The 15813-nt window shown below is 41.6% G+C and overlaps 1 protein-coding gene across 2 annotated transcripts in view; it reads left to right on the forward strand.

Annotated features, from left to right (window-relative positions):
• The first annotated feature begins 1716 nt into the window (after positions 1-1716).
• The window catches only part of CERK (ceramide kinase), a 46750-nt gene continuing 32653 nt past the window's right edge, over positions 1717-15813 (forward strand). For both annotated transcript variants that reach the window (XM_089524459.1, XM_089524460.1), the window contains exon 1: positions 1717-2031. In XM_089524459.1, the coding sequence (XP_089380585.1) occupies positions 1863-2031 (169 nt within the window). In that variant the 5' untranslated portion in view covers positions 1717-1862. The remainder of the gene's footprint in view (positions 2032-15813) is intronic.

Consider the following 15813-nt stretch of genomic DNA (forward strand, 5'->3'; position numbering starts at 1 on the left):
GTAGTCCAGTGAGGCACTAGACTTCCCTGACAGACCAGGCTGAATACTTCACCGAACTACAAACTCCACGATTTTGTCAGATGAAGTCAGGACAATTAAAGGGGTGTCAAACTCCATTATTTCTGTAGTGTGGAACCGCTGTCACAGGTTTAACCACATTTATTATGTAAGTTAATAAAAAGGACTCCTGAGCATCCTCACTTGGCGGGATCCACTCTGCAGAAACAATCCAGTTTGACACCACTTCAACTACCATAACTCAGTGCTATGGAACCCTGGGATTTATAGTTTGTTGTGACAAAAGAGCTCTCTGACAAAGAAGGCTAAATGTCTCACAAAACTACAAATCCCAGAATCCCATAGCATAGAGCCCTGGCAGTTAAAGTGGTGTCCAAGCGGATTAATTCTGCAGTGCAAGGGCAGGCAAAGCCTTTGTTGTGTGTGTCCCTTCAAGTCGTTTCCACCTCAAGGCAAACTTATCATAGGGTTTTCTTGGGCTGAGAGAGTGTGACTCGCCCAAGGTCACACAGTGGGTTTTTATGCTTGAGCAGGAAATTGAACCCTGGTCTCCAGAGTCATAGGGTGCAATCCGCACTGCAGGAATAATCCAGTATGACACCACTTTAACTGGCATGGCTCAATGCTGCGGAATTTTGGAATTGGTAGTTCTGTGAAACATTCTCTGTCAGAGAGCTGTGGTGCCACAACAAAACTACAGTTCCATAGGATGGAGTCATGGCGGTTAAAGTGGTGTCAAACTGGATTATTTTTGCAGTGCAGATGCAGCCCAAACGAAAGCTCAAAACACTCCTACAGAAACATAAATTCATGCTCAGGATGGAGGAGCATTTTGGGATTCCTCTGGACAGAAGCCTGAAAAGAATTCAAACATGTTAGTCTGTGAAATCAGCATTTAGAGAGATCTTGTAGCACCTTTGAGACTCACAGAAATTGGCAGCATGAGCTTTTCGTAGACTTCAGTCTGCTTCCTCAGATGCTTTCCATTCCTAACATGTAATTTATGTTTACTAATGATACACTAATAATACACATAAAGTTACCAGGTTACTAATGATAAACAAAAGCAATTAATTAAGAAGGAGGAAGAGTTAGTATGTAGAGAGCTCTTCTGGCACCTTTGAGAGTCACTGAAAGAAAGAAGTTGGCAATATGAGCTTTCCTAGACTTCAGTCCCCTTCCTCAGACGCTTTTGGTGGAGTGGAAATCAGGGACCAACATTTACCGTACATGCCATTGGTATTTGAGGATGTCATTTCAAATTCAAAATCCTTTATGTATGGAAGTAACACACAGAAATGGGATCTATATCTACATCTATAAATATGTCCGCCCCTGATTTCCACTCCACTAAATGCATCTGAGGAAGTAGACTGTAGCCTAGGAAAGCTCATGGTGCCAACACCTTTCTTTCAGTGAGTGTCAAAGGTGCTACAAGATCTCTCTACATCATCATCATCATCATCATCATCATCATCATCATCATCATCATATCCAAATGCATCTAAGGAAGTAGACTGTAGTCTAGGAAAGCTCATGCTCTCAAAGGTGCTCCAAGATGAACTAGCCAAGTCCTGGCAAAGGAGGCCGCCTGGTTGTGGGCCGCGGTGGCTTCACAGGCGACAACTGCGCATGCGCGGGCATCCCTCTCTTTCGCGCATGCTCCCTGGCGCCCAGCAAATTCTGAAGGATAACAGACTCTGATAAAGCGCAGCAGCAGCAGCAGCAGCAGCGAGAGGCATCGGGCCATCCTCCTCCTCCTCCTCCTCCTTCCTGCCAGCCATGTCTCCCGGGAGGAGGACGCGGAGGACGCGGAGGAGGAGGGCCCAGTGAGCGCCGGGGCCATGGGCGAGCGGTCCCCTTCTCCTCCTCTTGGTCCTGCTGCTGGCCGGCGGACCCGGCTCTCCTCCTCGCTGGTGCTGGGGCAGCGCGTCCGGGAGGTCACCCTCGACCCAGAGCGGGGGGTCTTGGCCTGGCGGGACCCAGAGCCACGGCCGCGGAGGGGAAGGAGAGGTGAGCGGCGAGGAAGGGATGGGAGGAGAGAGTGCCTCTGGGCATGGGCAGAGTGCATCCTCTCTCCTTTCAAAGGACAAGGTCGCCCCTGGTTTTGAGGAGGCCTATTTCTATTCAATTCAGGCAGGACTTTTATTGGAAGCGGAGTGAGTTCCTTCAAATCAGGGTCACCTTCCTGCCCAAGTGTCCTCCATTTCTCTCCAGGTCACCTCCTTTAACCAGGACATTTCAACCTTCCTGTCCAGGAGGAATGCCTAAGTGTCCTCCATTTCTCTTCAATCGTCCTCCTTTTTCTAGGACGTGTCCTCTACTACAACCTTCCTGTCCAGGAGGAATGCCTAAGTGTCCTCCATTTCTCTTCAATCGTCCTCCTTTTTCTAGGACGTGTCCTCTACTACAACCTTCCTGTCCAGGAGGAAGGCCCAAGTGTCCTCCATTTCTCTTCAAGCGTCCTCCTTTTTCTAGGACGTGTCCTCTACTACAACCTTCCTGTCCAGGAGGAAGGCCCAAGTGTCCTCCATTTCTCTTCAAGCGTCCTCCTTTTTCTAGGACGTGTCCTCTACTACAACCTTCCTGTCCAGGAGGAAGGCCCAAATGTCCTCCATTTCTCTCCAGGAGTCCTCATTTTCCCAGGACACGTCCTCCATTACAACCTTGTCATCCAGGAGGAAGGCCCAGTTGCCCTCCATTTCTCTCCGGACATCCTCCTTTTTTCCAGGACACGTCTTCCATTACATCTTTCCTGTCCAGGAGGAATGCCCAAGTGTCCTCCATTTCTCTCCAGGGCAGGCTGACCAGGTGTCCTCCTTTTTTCCATGACATCTCAACCTTCCCATCGAGGAGGAATGCCCAAATGTCCTCCATTTGGAGCATCACTAAGCAGCAGGGATCTCTATTTAGCTTGTGTTTGTCCAAGGCCTCCTTTGTTCTTGAATGGCCTCCATTTTGCAGTGCTTTGTCCTCCTTTGAGGTTAGGACTTCTGGCAGCAGAATGGTGGCCTTCAGAAGAAGCAGCTTTGGCCCCAGGTGTCCTCAACAAAAAGGAGGACAAGGCACTGCAGAATGGAAGACTCTGAAGGGAGGGGGGGAAAGGAGGACGTGAACGAATAAAACCTCAAAACACTCACAGAAGTCTAGATTCATGCTTCTCAGCCATGTCCAAAATAGAGAGCATTTTGAAATGACAGAAGGTTGAAATGTAGTAGGACGTGTCCTGGAAAAGGAGGACGTCTGGTCACCCTGTTCCCAAGGGCTTCGAAACAGTCTGAGGTCCAAAACACACTGCAGAAATAATCCAGTTTTGAGACTGCTTTCATTGCCTTGGCTCAGTGCTAATGAGTCCTGGTAATTGTAGTTTATTGTGGCACAAGAGCTCTCTGACAGAAAAGGCTAAATGTCTCACAAAACTACAGTTCCCAGAATTCCCTAGCACTGAGCCAGGGCAGTTAAAGCGGTCTCAAACTGGATTATTTCTGCAGTGTGTTTTGAAGCCAAGAAGACAGACAAATGAAGGCCTTCCCGTCTTACAGAGTAACTCCCTGTCAGCTGTTAACAGAGCCAGCTGAGAAATGTTGTCATTATGCCTCTATATGAGACTGAGAGAGAAGTTGTTGAAACTCTCAACTAACACAAAGACCTCTTGTCTGCTGGACAAGTGCACAATGCCCACCGCTCTTCTGTGGCCTATCTTTCTATCTATCTGTGTGATTTTTATGAAGCGGCTGGGACATCATCTTGTTTTCTCCCAAGTCTTTCTTTCTCAGGGCCTTTCTCTTGCAGGAGTGGAAACCACCTTCGTTTCCTTCCCAGCGGTGTTTTGTCAATACTGCGGTCTGTCTATTTAACTTGGCTTGTCTGGCATGCAGCGAAATACTCTTCGTTGGTTCTCAGTGTGGGAGACCGGAATTCTATAAGATCGGTTGCCATCATCCTGAAAGCTGCTTTACAAGCTTATGAGCCTGACGGTAGCTCCAAAGCCTATTAGAAAAGCCGTAGGGGTTGCATCTACACTGGAGAGATAACCCAGTTTGGCAGCACTTTAGGTCTTTCTGGTTCAAGGCTATGAAATTCTGGGAGTTGGAGTTTGTTGTGGGGCCCAGATGCTCTGGGCCCCACAACAAACTCCAACTCCCAGAATTTCATAGCCTTGAACCAGAAAGACCGAAAGCGCTGCCAAACCAAGTTATTTCTCCAGTCTGGATGCAGCCAGTGTTTAGTTTCTCCCTCCTCGGGTTACTTATATTTGTATTTTTTTAAAAGAAAGAAAATGCAAAGCATGAATAGTGTTAGAAGAAATAAAAAGAAGCATGTTAACTACACATTTGCCACTTATATGTGTAGATTTCTCTCATCGCTGCTACTAGTAAGGTATTTGAACAATGGCTAATAAAAGTTTTATGATGATTATGCCAGTCTTCAGCAGTGAATCATCATTCTTGTTTTACAAAAGCTCAACAGATGTTTCGAAAAGAATGATTATTATTATTAACTATCACTTCATTAATAAAAAGGCGCCTCTTTCTGCCTGAGGTTTTTTTGAAGGACTGTACATCCAACACATATACTGATATTTCCTGCTATGTACTCATATGGATGAGCTGTTTAAACCCCATGTTGTACTTAAAGTAGCAGGGATTCCTGGAAAACATTACAGTAATTGCTTCCTGGTGATTGTACTGTATCTATAATTGCTAGTGCATAGGAGTATATGTTTATGAATCAGGTTTTTCCCAAGTATCGCCACCAAGAACTATTGATAAACACAGATACATGTGTTTTATGTCCGTTGATCTGTGACTATGATGTAGCCCCAGCTAAAACAATAACTGCTGAGTGCTCCTGCTCTGAGCAATTAGGACTGCTATTATGTAGACTCTGGGCCCATACAGACAGGCCAAAATAAAGCTGCTTTGGGTCAATTTGGAGGTATGCTGTTTAAATGATGCATGCATCCTAAGAGGCTGGAGGCCATGCCAAAGCCATGCTGCATCTTAATGACTGGAGCACTGCTTCTGGCCTCTTAAGATGCATATGTCATTTAAGCAGCATACCTCCAAAGTGACTCAAAGCAGCTTTATTTTGGTCTGTCTGTTCAGGCCCTCTGAGATGTTTTATGTAATAGTAGATACCCAATGTGATGTACTGGTTTGAGCTTTGGACTCTGACTCTGGAGACCAGGATTCAATTCCCCACTTGGCTATGAAATCCCCTGGATGGCCTTGGACAGGTCACAGGCTCTCAGCCTCAGGAAGGCAAGCCTCCTCTGAACAAATCTTTCCAAGAAAACCCCAACAACTTGGAAGGCACACAACAACAAAGACTGACTAAAAACTTGACTTGAAAAGTAGCAAACGTAGCGATAGAGAAGCTTCCCCTCACCCCTGCATTTTGGATTACAACCCCTCTATCCTTTACCTTTGGCCATAGTAGAGAGTTATAGTGCAAGTGATCTGGAGAGCCAACCCCACCTCAATCTAAATTGGACTAAGTACTGTATTGTCATTTAAAATGTACTTTTGAGGCCTTACCAAGTTCTACTGCACTCTTCACTCATAGTCTTCCCTGAGAATTTATGGCCCTATAAAGACAGACCAAAATAAAGCTGCTTTGGGTCACTTTGAAGGTATGCTGTTTAAATGATGCATGTTTCCTAAGAGTCTGGAAGCCACGCCAAAGTCACGATCCAGTCCTAAGGACTGGAGCGCAGCTTTGGCACAGCTTGCGGACTCTCAGAACGCATGCATCACTTAAACAGCATACCTCCAAAGTGACCCAAAGCAGCTTTATTTTGGCCTGTTTGTATGGAGCCTATATTATATAAAACTGATCCCAGCCTTAGACTGCTTCAGAAGAGACTTAGTGTGCAGGTGCCTTGTTTCAGACATGGAATTATGGGGCAGGGGCGTCTTCCATGTATTACAGTTACCTGTATTCTCAGTTTCTTTCTTAGCACAAAATATTAGCTGAGGCAGTCTTTTGAACGGTTCTTTCATTTCACATGTGCATATTGTTAATTTTGAAGGCGATATGTGTGTGTATGTTGAAAACTATTAAACAGCTCATCTTTTTTTGTGGCACAGGAACCTATCCCTATTTGTTCCATGTTATTTCTCTGTCTGGTACCAAGTATTCTGGTAAAGAAATAATGGCTAGGAACTCACTTACTTCATTTACTGAAGTATACCTGTACATTTCTTTGCATACTCATAAACACATAAAATACTGCTGAATTTGCCATGGTGGAAAAATTATTTTCCTTGATTTCTTTCTAACAAGAAGTAGAAGCCCAAAACACTCTTAGAAACCTATTTAGAATTCTATTTTCATTGGAATGAAAATAGAAAATTAAGGGATGCGTTGGCTCAAATGGTTAAGACACTGACTCTGTTGATTGCAAGATCAGCAGGTTGGCAGTTCAAGGCCCATATGCCACATGATGGGGGTGAGCTCCCATCACTAGTCCCAGCTTCTGCCAACCTAGCATTTCGAAAGCATGCAAATGCAAGTAGATAAATAGATACAACTTTGGTGGGAAGGTACAGCGTCCTGTGCAACCATGCTGGCCACATGATCACAGAGTAGTCTCTGACAATGCTGGTTCTTCGGCTTAGAAACTGAGATGAGCACTGCCCCCTGTGATTGGATATCACTTGACAACCTTGTCAGTGGGGAATACTTTTATGTTTTTTTCATTGGAGACAAGCTGCATGGGGTTCATGTACTTTGTTTTCAAGGTTGATGCACTTCTGGATGCACTCCTGGGAAATGAGGAACATGCACTGGATACATATTGTTTTGAAGCAAAGGAAGAGAACCTAAGGTTTTGTTGTTGTTGATTGATTGATTGATTGATTGATTGATTGATTGATTTTGCCACCATGGTGATGAATTTGCCCGATGTAGCCCTATAAGTTCAAGGTGGATAATCTGGTCTCCTAACTCACAGAAGGTATCCACTCCTGCTTTCCATTTCTTTGCAAGCTTCTTTCAAACGTCTTCTGCTTGACTCTTCACAGACAAGTAATATCATTTTTATTCAGTTTGCCTTTGGAATTCAGAAATCCTTTTCCTATGTTATTGTAATATCGCTGCACTGTTTTCCATTTGTGAAAAACAGTGTAGTGTGCTTAGAATGTTGGACTTGAGAAATCTAGTATGTAGAGAGATCTTGTAGCACCTTTGAGACTAACTGATAGAAGAAAAATTGGCAGCATGAGCTTTTGTAGACTGCAGTCTACTTTCTCAGATGCTTTGGGAAGTAGACTGGAGTCTATGAAATCTCATGCTGCCAATTTGATTCTTTCAATTAGTCTCAAAGTTGCTACAAGATCTCTACATACGGATTCTTCAGACTAACACGCCTATATCTCTGAATTCTAGAGAAATCCAGGTTCATATATTCCCCCAGAGACAAGATGTTGCTGACAGGAAAAGAACCAAGTATACCACCTTAGGGTCATTGAAGAAAAGACAATCAATCAATCAATCAATCAATCAATGTAACTAATAAAATAATTCTAATGTTTTACTGTCATTTTATTATTTTAGTTATTATAAACTACTATAGCGAGTAACTGAATGGTTTTAAAGAATGATCAGTTCTGATCCATCTTCCACCTGATGGAGATGTAGATTCAGAGGGCTGTAACAAGTCACTGGTTCCTTCTACTACACTCATCTCTTCAATTCTGAGGTTTCTTCTTATTTCTGGTAGCACTGTTGATGTTGATGACAGAAATGTGCAGAATAAATTAGCTTCTTTATAGGTGGTTATGTCCATCCCATTAAAGCTACTAGAATTTCAGGCAGTTTTTCCAAATGAAAGCACCTTGTATATGAAAATGCTCTGTAGTCCACTGTTTCCATAATTTAGAACATTGAATTAAGGTGCAGAACTGGTTAGCCAGCAACTTTTCAACCTTAGAGCTCCAAATCTAAACATATTTACCTTTATCTAAGCCCCATTGAAATCAGTGAGCTAGTTTCTGGTCAAACCAGTCTAGGACCATGTATAAACTCAGTTGAGGTTGAGGATTCCCCAGAGTCTTCATACCTTTAAAAAGCAGCTGAAGACAGAACCTTCATAATTATGTTTTTATAGTCTGACTCATCGCCATAACAGTATGGTATTTTTAAAACTGGCTCTCATTTGGATTAACGGCCACAAACCCTTCACTGGGGAGGAGGAGATGTTTTAATTTGTATGGGGTGCTGAAGTTTAAATGTTAGCATACTTAAAATAACAACTGTCAGAACAGAGATATTAAAACTATGTGACATCTCTTGAAAGACTTGATAGCTCTTTGAATAATAATGTCTTTAAGAGGGACACTAGGTTATTCTGTGTTATTTTTCCTCTTTCTTCTGATCTCAACCGCTTTCTGTACAGGTTGGGTATCTCTTATCCAGAAATCCAAAATACTCCAAAATCCAAAACTGTCCACATGGGTGGCTGATGTAGTTATAACTTTACTTTCTTATGGTTCAGCGTACACAAACTTTGTTTCAGGCACAAAGTTATTTAAAATATTGTATATAAAATGACCTTCTGGCTATGAATATTAGGAGTATATGAAACATAAATAGATTTCATGTTTAGACTTGGGTCCCATCTCCAAGATACCTTATTATGTATATGCAAATACTCCAAAATTAAAAAAAAATCCCAAACACTTTTGTTCCCAAGCATTTCTGATAAGGCGCAAGGTACATCTACACTGTAGAAATAATGCTGTTTGAAACCACTTCAACTGCCATGGCTCCACACTACAGAATCCTGGGATTTGTAGGTTGAAGGGGCACCAAAGCACTCTGATAGAGAAGGCTAAATATCTCACAAAACTACAAATCCTAGAATTCTATAGTCATTCAGTCAGAGCAGTTAAAGTAGTGCCAAACTGCTTTATTTCTGCAGTGTGGCAGCAGCCCTAGTACGCTAAACAGATGGATCACATGCTAATCACCTACAAAATAAGAAAAGATACTTCTTATAGTCATGTCAGCCATAGAGGTGTTAGTGGCACAATTCTACCCAGTAGTTAGAAAAGTTACTTTCTTGAATTACAGCTCCCAGACCCCTTCTGCCAGCAAGCATGTCCATATTTGAGGTGAAAATGAGGTTCTTCTGACAAAAAGCTAACATTAAAATAAAATCCCCTCCTTCAAATACAGGCCAGAATCCACAGAAAAAGGGATTTTCCAAACCTGCCTTTCCAGACAGGGTGATGTCTTAACCGCAAAGGAGGACAAGGCACCGCAAAATGTAGGACATTGCAAAATTACAACTAAAAGTACTCAGAAATATAAATTCATGTGTCTTTGCCATGCTCAAAATGGAGGACATTTTGGAAATCCTCCCGGACAGAAGGCTGAAATGTAGGACATATCCTAGAAAAAGTGACCCTCTTTCCAGATAACTTTTAGTTTTGAGGATGTGCTCAGTCACCAGGGATTGGAGACACAGACTGCTCAGAGGAGACATGCGCCTTCTCCTGATGCCAGTGATAAATCTGCCTTGCTTGGTTTACAGCCTGGATAAAAATGCATATGCAAACAAAATGGGCCATTATGCTAGTATAGAGTGCCAACATTCTGGCCTGTATTTAAGGGATTTTGTTTTCCTTTTTGGCTGGTTGCTTGGTTTTCTGCATGTCAGATTCACTTCAAATGTTCTCCAATGTATTATCAGTCCATCTTGGAGAATCGTAATTAGCCCTACAATAAACTGAGCCACAGCAGACTAGGGAGCTGGGTATATTTAGCCTGGGGAAAGGAAAGTTAAGAGATGACATGATAGCTGTGTTTAAATATTTGAAAGGGTGTCATATTCAAGGAGGAACAAGCTTGTTTACTGCTGCTCCAGGGAATAAGACCGGGAGCAATATATTTAAACTACAAGAAAAAAGAATCCACCTCAACATTAGGTAGAACTTCCCAACAGCAAGAGCTATCCAACAGTGGAACACTTGCCCTCGGAAAATGGTGGTGTCTCCTTCTTTGGAGGTTTTTTAATACAGGCAGGATGGCCATCTGTTGGGAATACTTTGTGTATTCTTGCATGGCAGGGTGTTGGACTGGATGGCCCTTGGGGTCTCTTCCAACTCTTTGAGTCTATGATTCTTCAAATGCCACAATTTCATGATGTAGGATGGGGAGGGGGAGAGAAAGGGCAATATATTTCCTTGGAATATTTATTTGGAAATAAAACCCATTGCAGGGGGTTGGACTGGATGGCCCTTGCTGTCTCTTCCAACGCTACAATTCTATGATTTAGTCCTAGGAAAAGATGCTGTAGTTTTGCTTCTCGTAGCTCAGGTCCATGCTTGATACAAAACTACTAGTCTGTGAAATATGTACATCTTTTAATTTTTTGATTGATACCATTTTCAGAAATGTGAATGTAGTTGATGTACTTGGGTGGGGTCACAGTAAAGTCCAGTGGGTACTTAGAACATATTCCTCTTCATATTTTTAGGCCATGGGATTTTAAATTGTGTGTTACTGAGGTATTTTGAAACATGATGATAATGTAATCGCCTAGAAAAGCAAAGTCCTTCCTTAGATAAAAGTTTCTGTAAATAAAGTTAGGGAAATGGCTTTAGGGCTGCATCCACACTACAGAAATAATCCAGGTTGAGACCAATTTAATTGCCATGGCTCAGTGCTATGGAATTCTGGGATATGTAGTTTGTTGTGGCTAAATGTTTCACAAAACAACAGCTCTCAGAATTCCTTAGTTCTGAGCCATGGCAGTTAAAATGGTGTCAAACTGGCTTATTTCAGCAGTGTGGATGAAGCCACAGTGATACTTCAGTGCATCTTCCGGGCAAGTAAGCCATTGCCCTTGGATATGAGTTGGTTGATTTGTTGGTGAGTAGAGACAATGGCTGCTATTAACCTGTGTGGCACTACTAGGGGTTTAAGTGTTCCTAGATAGGGAAACCTATCCAAGTTAGATAGTGACATTGTGAGATATTGGTGCTAAATTCAGCATTTTATGAATTGGGCAAGCCTTGACTTTATCCATTTCTTTTTTCCTCTGCGACAAAAAGGCAATTAGAAATCTTCACTTCCTTGCTAAATCTAGCCATAGCTTCATGATTCTTGTGAAACAAAACCTGTGCTTAATTTAAACAAGGCATTATTGGGAAGAAATGGAATAAAAAATAATAGTTTTACCCATACCTAGGATATAATGACAAATTTGATAGTCTCTTAAACAGGAAGCAGAGATATTGAATCCTTTCTTTGCAGCCTTGCCAGGAGAAGGAAGAGAAATGTAGTAACTTGATCAGCTCATTCCTAGAGGACTAGATGTGAAATCATGGTTTGTGCTCATTAGGAATCCACACCAAAGTTAAAGCAGTTTGGATGCCTTTGTTACCTTTCTGCTCAGTGCGCAGCTTCACAGGTTCACTCTTGTCTCCATGGTACAGGAGCCCCTTGGTGCAGAAAAATGGCTGGAACTAATTTATCGATTGTGAATTCATATATTCTGAATTCAGTTTGTTCTACAGCAGAAGTGAAGAAAATCTGGTCCTCTCAATATTTTTGAACTCCAATTGCCTGCTTTCCCAGTGACCGATGATCAGGGATGAGGGGAGTTGTATCCAATAACATCTGGAAGGCCACAGGTATCCCCATCCCTTTTCCCTGATCTCACAGATAGAGGGGCTGGAAAACAGTTTGCTGTTGTTGGAAAACATAGTTCCTTGAGTTATTTTTCTAGACTCATTCTTTTCAGTTGTGCTGAATCATTTCCTCTCTTTGTTTTCATGTGTTGCCCTATAATAACATTTCCTCCCCAATTTAGCGTTTCCTCCCCAATTCAGACTTCTATGGCCCAGTCCAGACTGGCCTTTGCGGCGTCCTCGTCATGTACTGGGGTTGGCCAAGGGTGCACAGCCCATACGTGCCTCAACCCTAGCACATGACAAGGTCGTCAAAATGGCGATGCCCTGTACACACACACACACACACACACACGAGCTAAGAAGATAATATGAGGGAACCAGACCTCTCACAATTGGCTATAACTCTTGTACTAAAAACCAATGCAGTCGCAACTTTGGGATACTGCCATACACATCATATACCTAAATCATTAAGCTTAATGCTCTCACTATAAAAAGATACAACACAAAAGGAAAAAGAAGATTGTGTTGTTATTTGTTGTCAAGTTAAGTATGACTTACAGCAACCTTGTGAATAACAGACTTCTAATAGTCAAAGAGTTCCCATACCTTGGATCAAATATTGATTAGAATGGAGACTGCAGTCAACGTCAGATGAAGACTAGGAATGGGAAGGGCAGCTATGAAAGAACTAGACAAGATCCTAAAGTGTAAAGATATATAACTGAGCACTAAAGTTTGAAGAGTTCAAACCATTGTATTCCCCATCACCATATACAGATGTGAGAGCTGGACAGTGAAGAAACCCAATAGAAAGAAAATAAACTCTTTTGAGATGTGGTGGTAGAAAAGTAGGCTAAAGATGCTGTGGATGGCCCAGAAGACAAACCAGTGGGTTCTAGAACAGATCAAGCCTGAACCTGGAAGCCAGGATGACTAAAGTGAGACTGTAATACTTTGACTACATCATGAGAAAGCATGTATCACTTGAAAAGACAATAATGGTAGGAAAGGTAGAGGAAGAACACAAGCTAGATCCATGGTGTCGAACCTATGCCACACATCCCAGAGATGGCATGCCAAGCCAGTTTTGAGGACACTACGAGGGTGGGGAAAGAGGAGGAACAGGCCATCTAGAAGGTTGGACTCAATCAAGAGGCCACAAGGCTGGGTCTGCTGGACCTGAGCAGAGTGGTTGAGGCCAGGTTTTTTTGAGATGTCTCATCTAAAGGGTCGCCAGAAGTAATGGTTTACTCAATGATATTTAACAACAACCAGAAGAAACTGAATCATTAACTACCCTGCGAACTCAGAGCCATAGCTTCCTTGACTGAATCCATTGACTTGTAATGCAGTCTTCCTTCTTTTCTTACTGTCCTCCTCTTTCCCAAGTATTATTGTCTTTTCCAGTAAGTGACATAATCTCATCTGTCCAAAATACAACAGTTTCAGCTTAGTCATCATGGCTTCTAGGAAGAATTCAGGCCTAGCCTCTACCATAGTTCATTTTGTCATTTTTGGCAGTCCGTGGTGTTCCTCTAGCACAACATTTCAAATGCATCTATTTTCTTCCTGTCATCTTTCTTCAGTGTATAGCTTTCACACCCATATATAGAAATCATACATACTATGGAAAGGAAGAGTCTGACTTATCTATTGATATATCTTTACACTTGAGGATCCAGCACTGACAGATGATTTCTCAGAGAACAGCAGTGGCACCTTAGCAAATTCTGAAGGAGTACTGCTTAAAGAAGGGGATGATAAACTCAAATGTCTTTTACCTTGAAATCCCAGTGAAGAGACAATGAAAAGCAGGATTACTCAGACAACCAATTTAATATTAGACAAATATTATAATGAGCAGCAGTAATACAATCAGAAGTTGCTGTTCTCATAGCAAGCAGCTGGAAAGGAAGTTGCATTGTATAAGAGGAAGAGAGGTCAGCGGGGGCTGTCTTTGCTTTTTCAGAATAGAGGTTCCCCTTGCAGAAGCTGCTTCAAATGGTTTTGTGGTGATGCAACAAGTTGTTTCATGTGATATGCACCACATGGAGCAATTTGAAAACTCTACAGCTGCTGTAATATGTGTTGTGACTAATACTGCTGATTGGTGGAGAGCAAGATTTAGGCAGAACTTGGGAGAGGAATTACTTTTTGGACTATAACTCCCAGAATCCCCTCCAGCATTGGCTGTAACCATATTGGTTTGAAGATTCTGGGATTCATTGCCCAAAAGATAACTTTTCAAAGCTCTCAGTGAGGGAAGAAGAGAAGAGTTCCTGATTGCCACCTACAGATTAGGCTTCTGGATTGTCACTCACTTTACCCGGCACTATTATTTTCTGTAATGGAAAAGTATGTTAACATAGGCTGTGTGGGAACAAAGGGTTTTTTCTTTCTTTCTTGGAAAGTAATGCACCGTAGAGTCTTTAAATTAATCATTCATGGATCAAACAGAGCTTTTTCTCAGGCGTAATATACTGGTTGTTCTCCATGCTAATGAGATCTGGGCTTTGTGGAACTTCTCTGTGTGTCTGTACTTCATTGTCAGTTTCGAAATAAATAAATGGTGTGTAGCTAAATGCATTTTTTTCTCCTTGAAAACTTCTGCCTTTGATTGCCATGCTACTTGTTTTGTACTATATTCTGCTGATAATAAAAAGCAAATTCATATTCCAAGATTTATTGCCGAAGCAGAAAGAGTAGGTCTTATTCAATAGGTATCTGCTGTTTACATCTTCCCCATTTCTTTGATGAAACCCATGTCCAAATGAGTTCTTAAAATACAACAATCATATTCTTGCCGATTTTCATTTTTGCCGCAGCATAATTTTAATCTTGGCATAATTATTAATTTAGTAGTAATAAACTTTCCCTCTGCAGTGGATAAACAAAATGTTTCCACCCTTGACCATATAGAGATTATATTATGTGAATATTTTTACAGATATTTGTGCATATTTTTTTCTCTTAGCCAATAGTTCTAAAAACCTAGGGCTAGCTTTAGTCAGGGGGTCTAAACAGTACTGAATAACTTGCTACCTTTCGTGTCTTTTTTTCCTTTCTATGCACTCCCCAAGCTCTTAGTGTGATGCATGGGAACAGAGCATGGAAAAGTGGTTCTTTTGGATCATAACTCACAACAGCCTTGCCTGGTTGGAGCATCCTGGAGTTGTAGTCCTACAAAAGAACTTCTCCAATCAGTGGAAGTTTACCACATTGATAAGACTTCCCTTTCACACCCACATACTTTTTACTAAAATCTATTACACACAAGTGAATAATTTCTGCATAGCTGTGTATAGGCTTGCACTGGAAGTTATTTTTAATTGATCATTATCAAATGTGACAAATTCTTACTTATGACTGCTGTTTGGCTTTTTTTGACCAGCGTTATTTGATTATATTTTATCATATGTACATGCACACATACACATTAGTATAGTGGGCCATCTACATTCGCGAGGGTTAGGGGCACAGGACCCCTATGAAAGTTCAAAAACCACAAATATCTCTAGATCCCTCCAACATGCATGCAACAGACTACAATTCTCAGCTGCTTCTACAAAAATCTCCTTCATTGTCATTGTCCTTCTTGAGGAGAAGGAAGAGAAGGAGGAGTACTTGCTTCAATGAAGGACTTAAAGCTAGATCTTCTTGTTTTGAAATACCATTGCATAGTTAAATTAGAGGATACTGGGATGGAAAAGCTAATAGTCTCACATAGGACAGGGTGAAGGTAGCTATATTGTATATTACTGAGGGAGCTGTATACTGTTTCATAAGTTAAAATTTGCCAATATGTATATGCTTTTACAGGGGTGATACTTACAAGGTCAAAACCATTAACATAAAATAACATACATCCTACGCTTATCCTTATGAAAGGGGCATTACATCAATTAGCCTAACAGTTATACAGCAATCAAACTATACTGATCATAAATCAATCATAATCTGGCCATAAATCAATCATAATGACAGTCATAAACTAGCCATAACATTGGTCATAAGTCATTCATGACAGGGCCATAAATCAGTTGTAAGAGCCATAAATCATTTGTGAATCCCCTCATAAATCATTTGCTGTCCATAAATCATAAATCATTTGCTATCATACTGCTGTTTGACCACTCATCCCTAAACT

The sequence above is a fragment of the Sceloporus occidentalis genome, unplaced genomic scaffold, assembly GCF_023333645.1.
Source record: "Sceloporus occidentalis isolate IW3139 unplaced genomic scaffold, rSceOcc1.0.p SCAF_5, whole genome shotgun sequence".
NCBI lineage: Eukaryota > Metazoa > Chordata > Lepidosauria > Squamata > Phrynosomatidae > Sceloporus > Sceloporus occidentalis.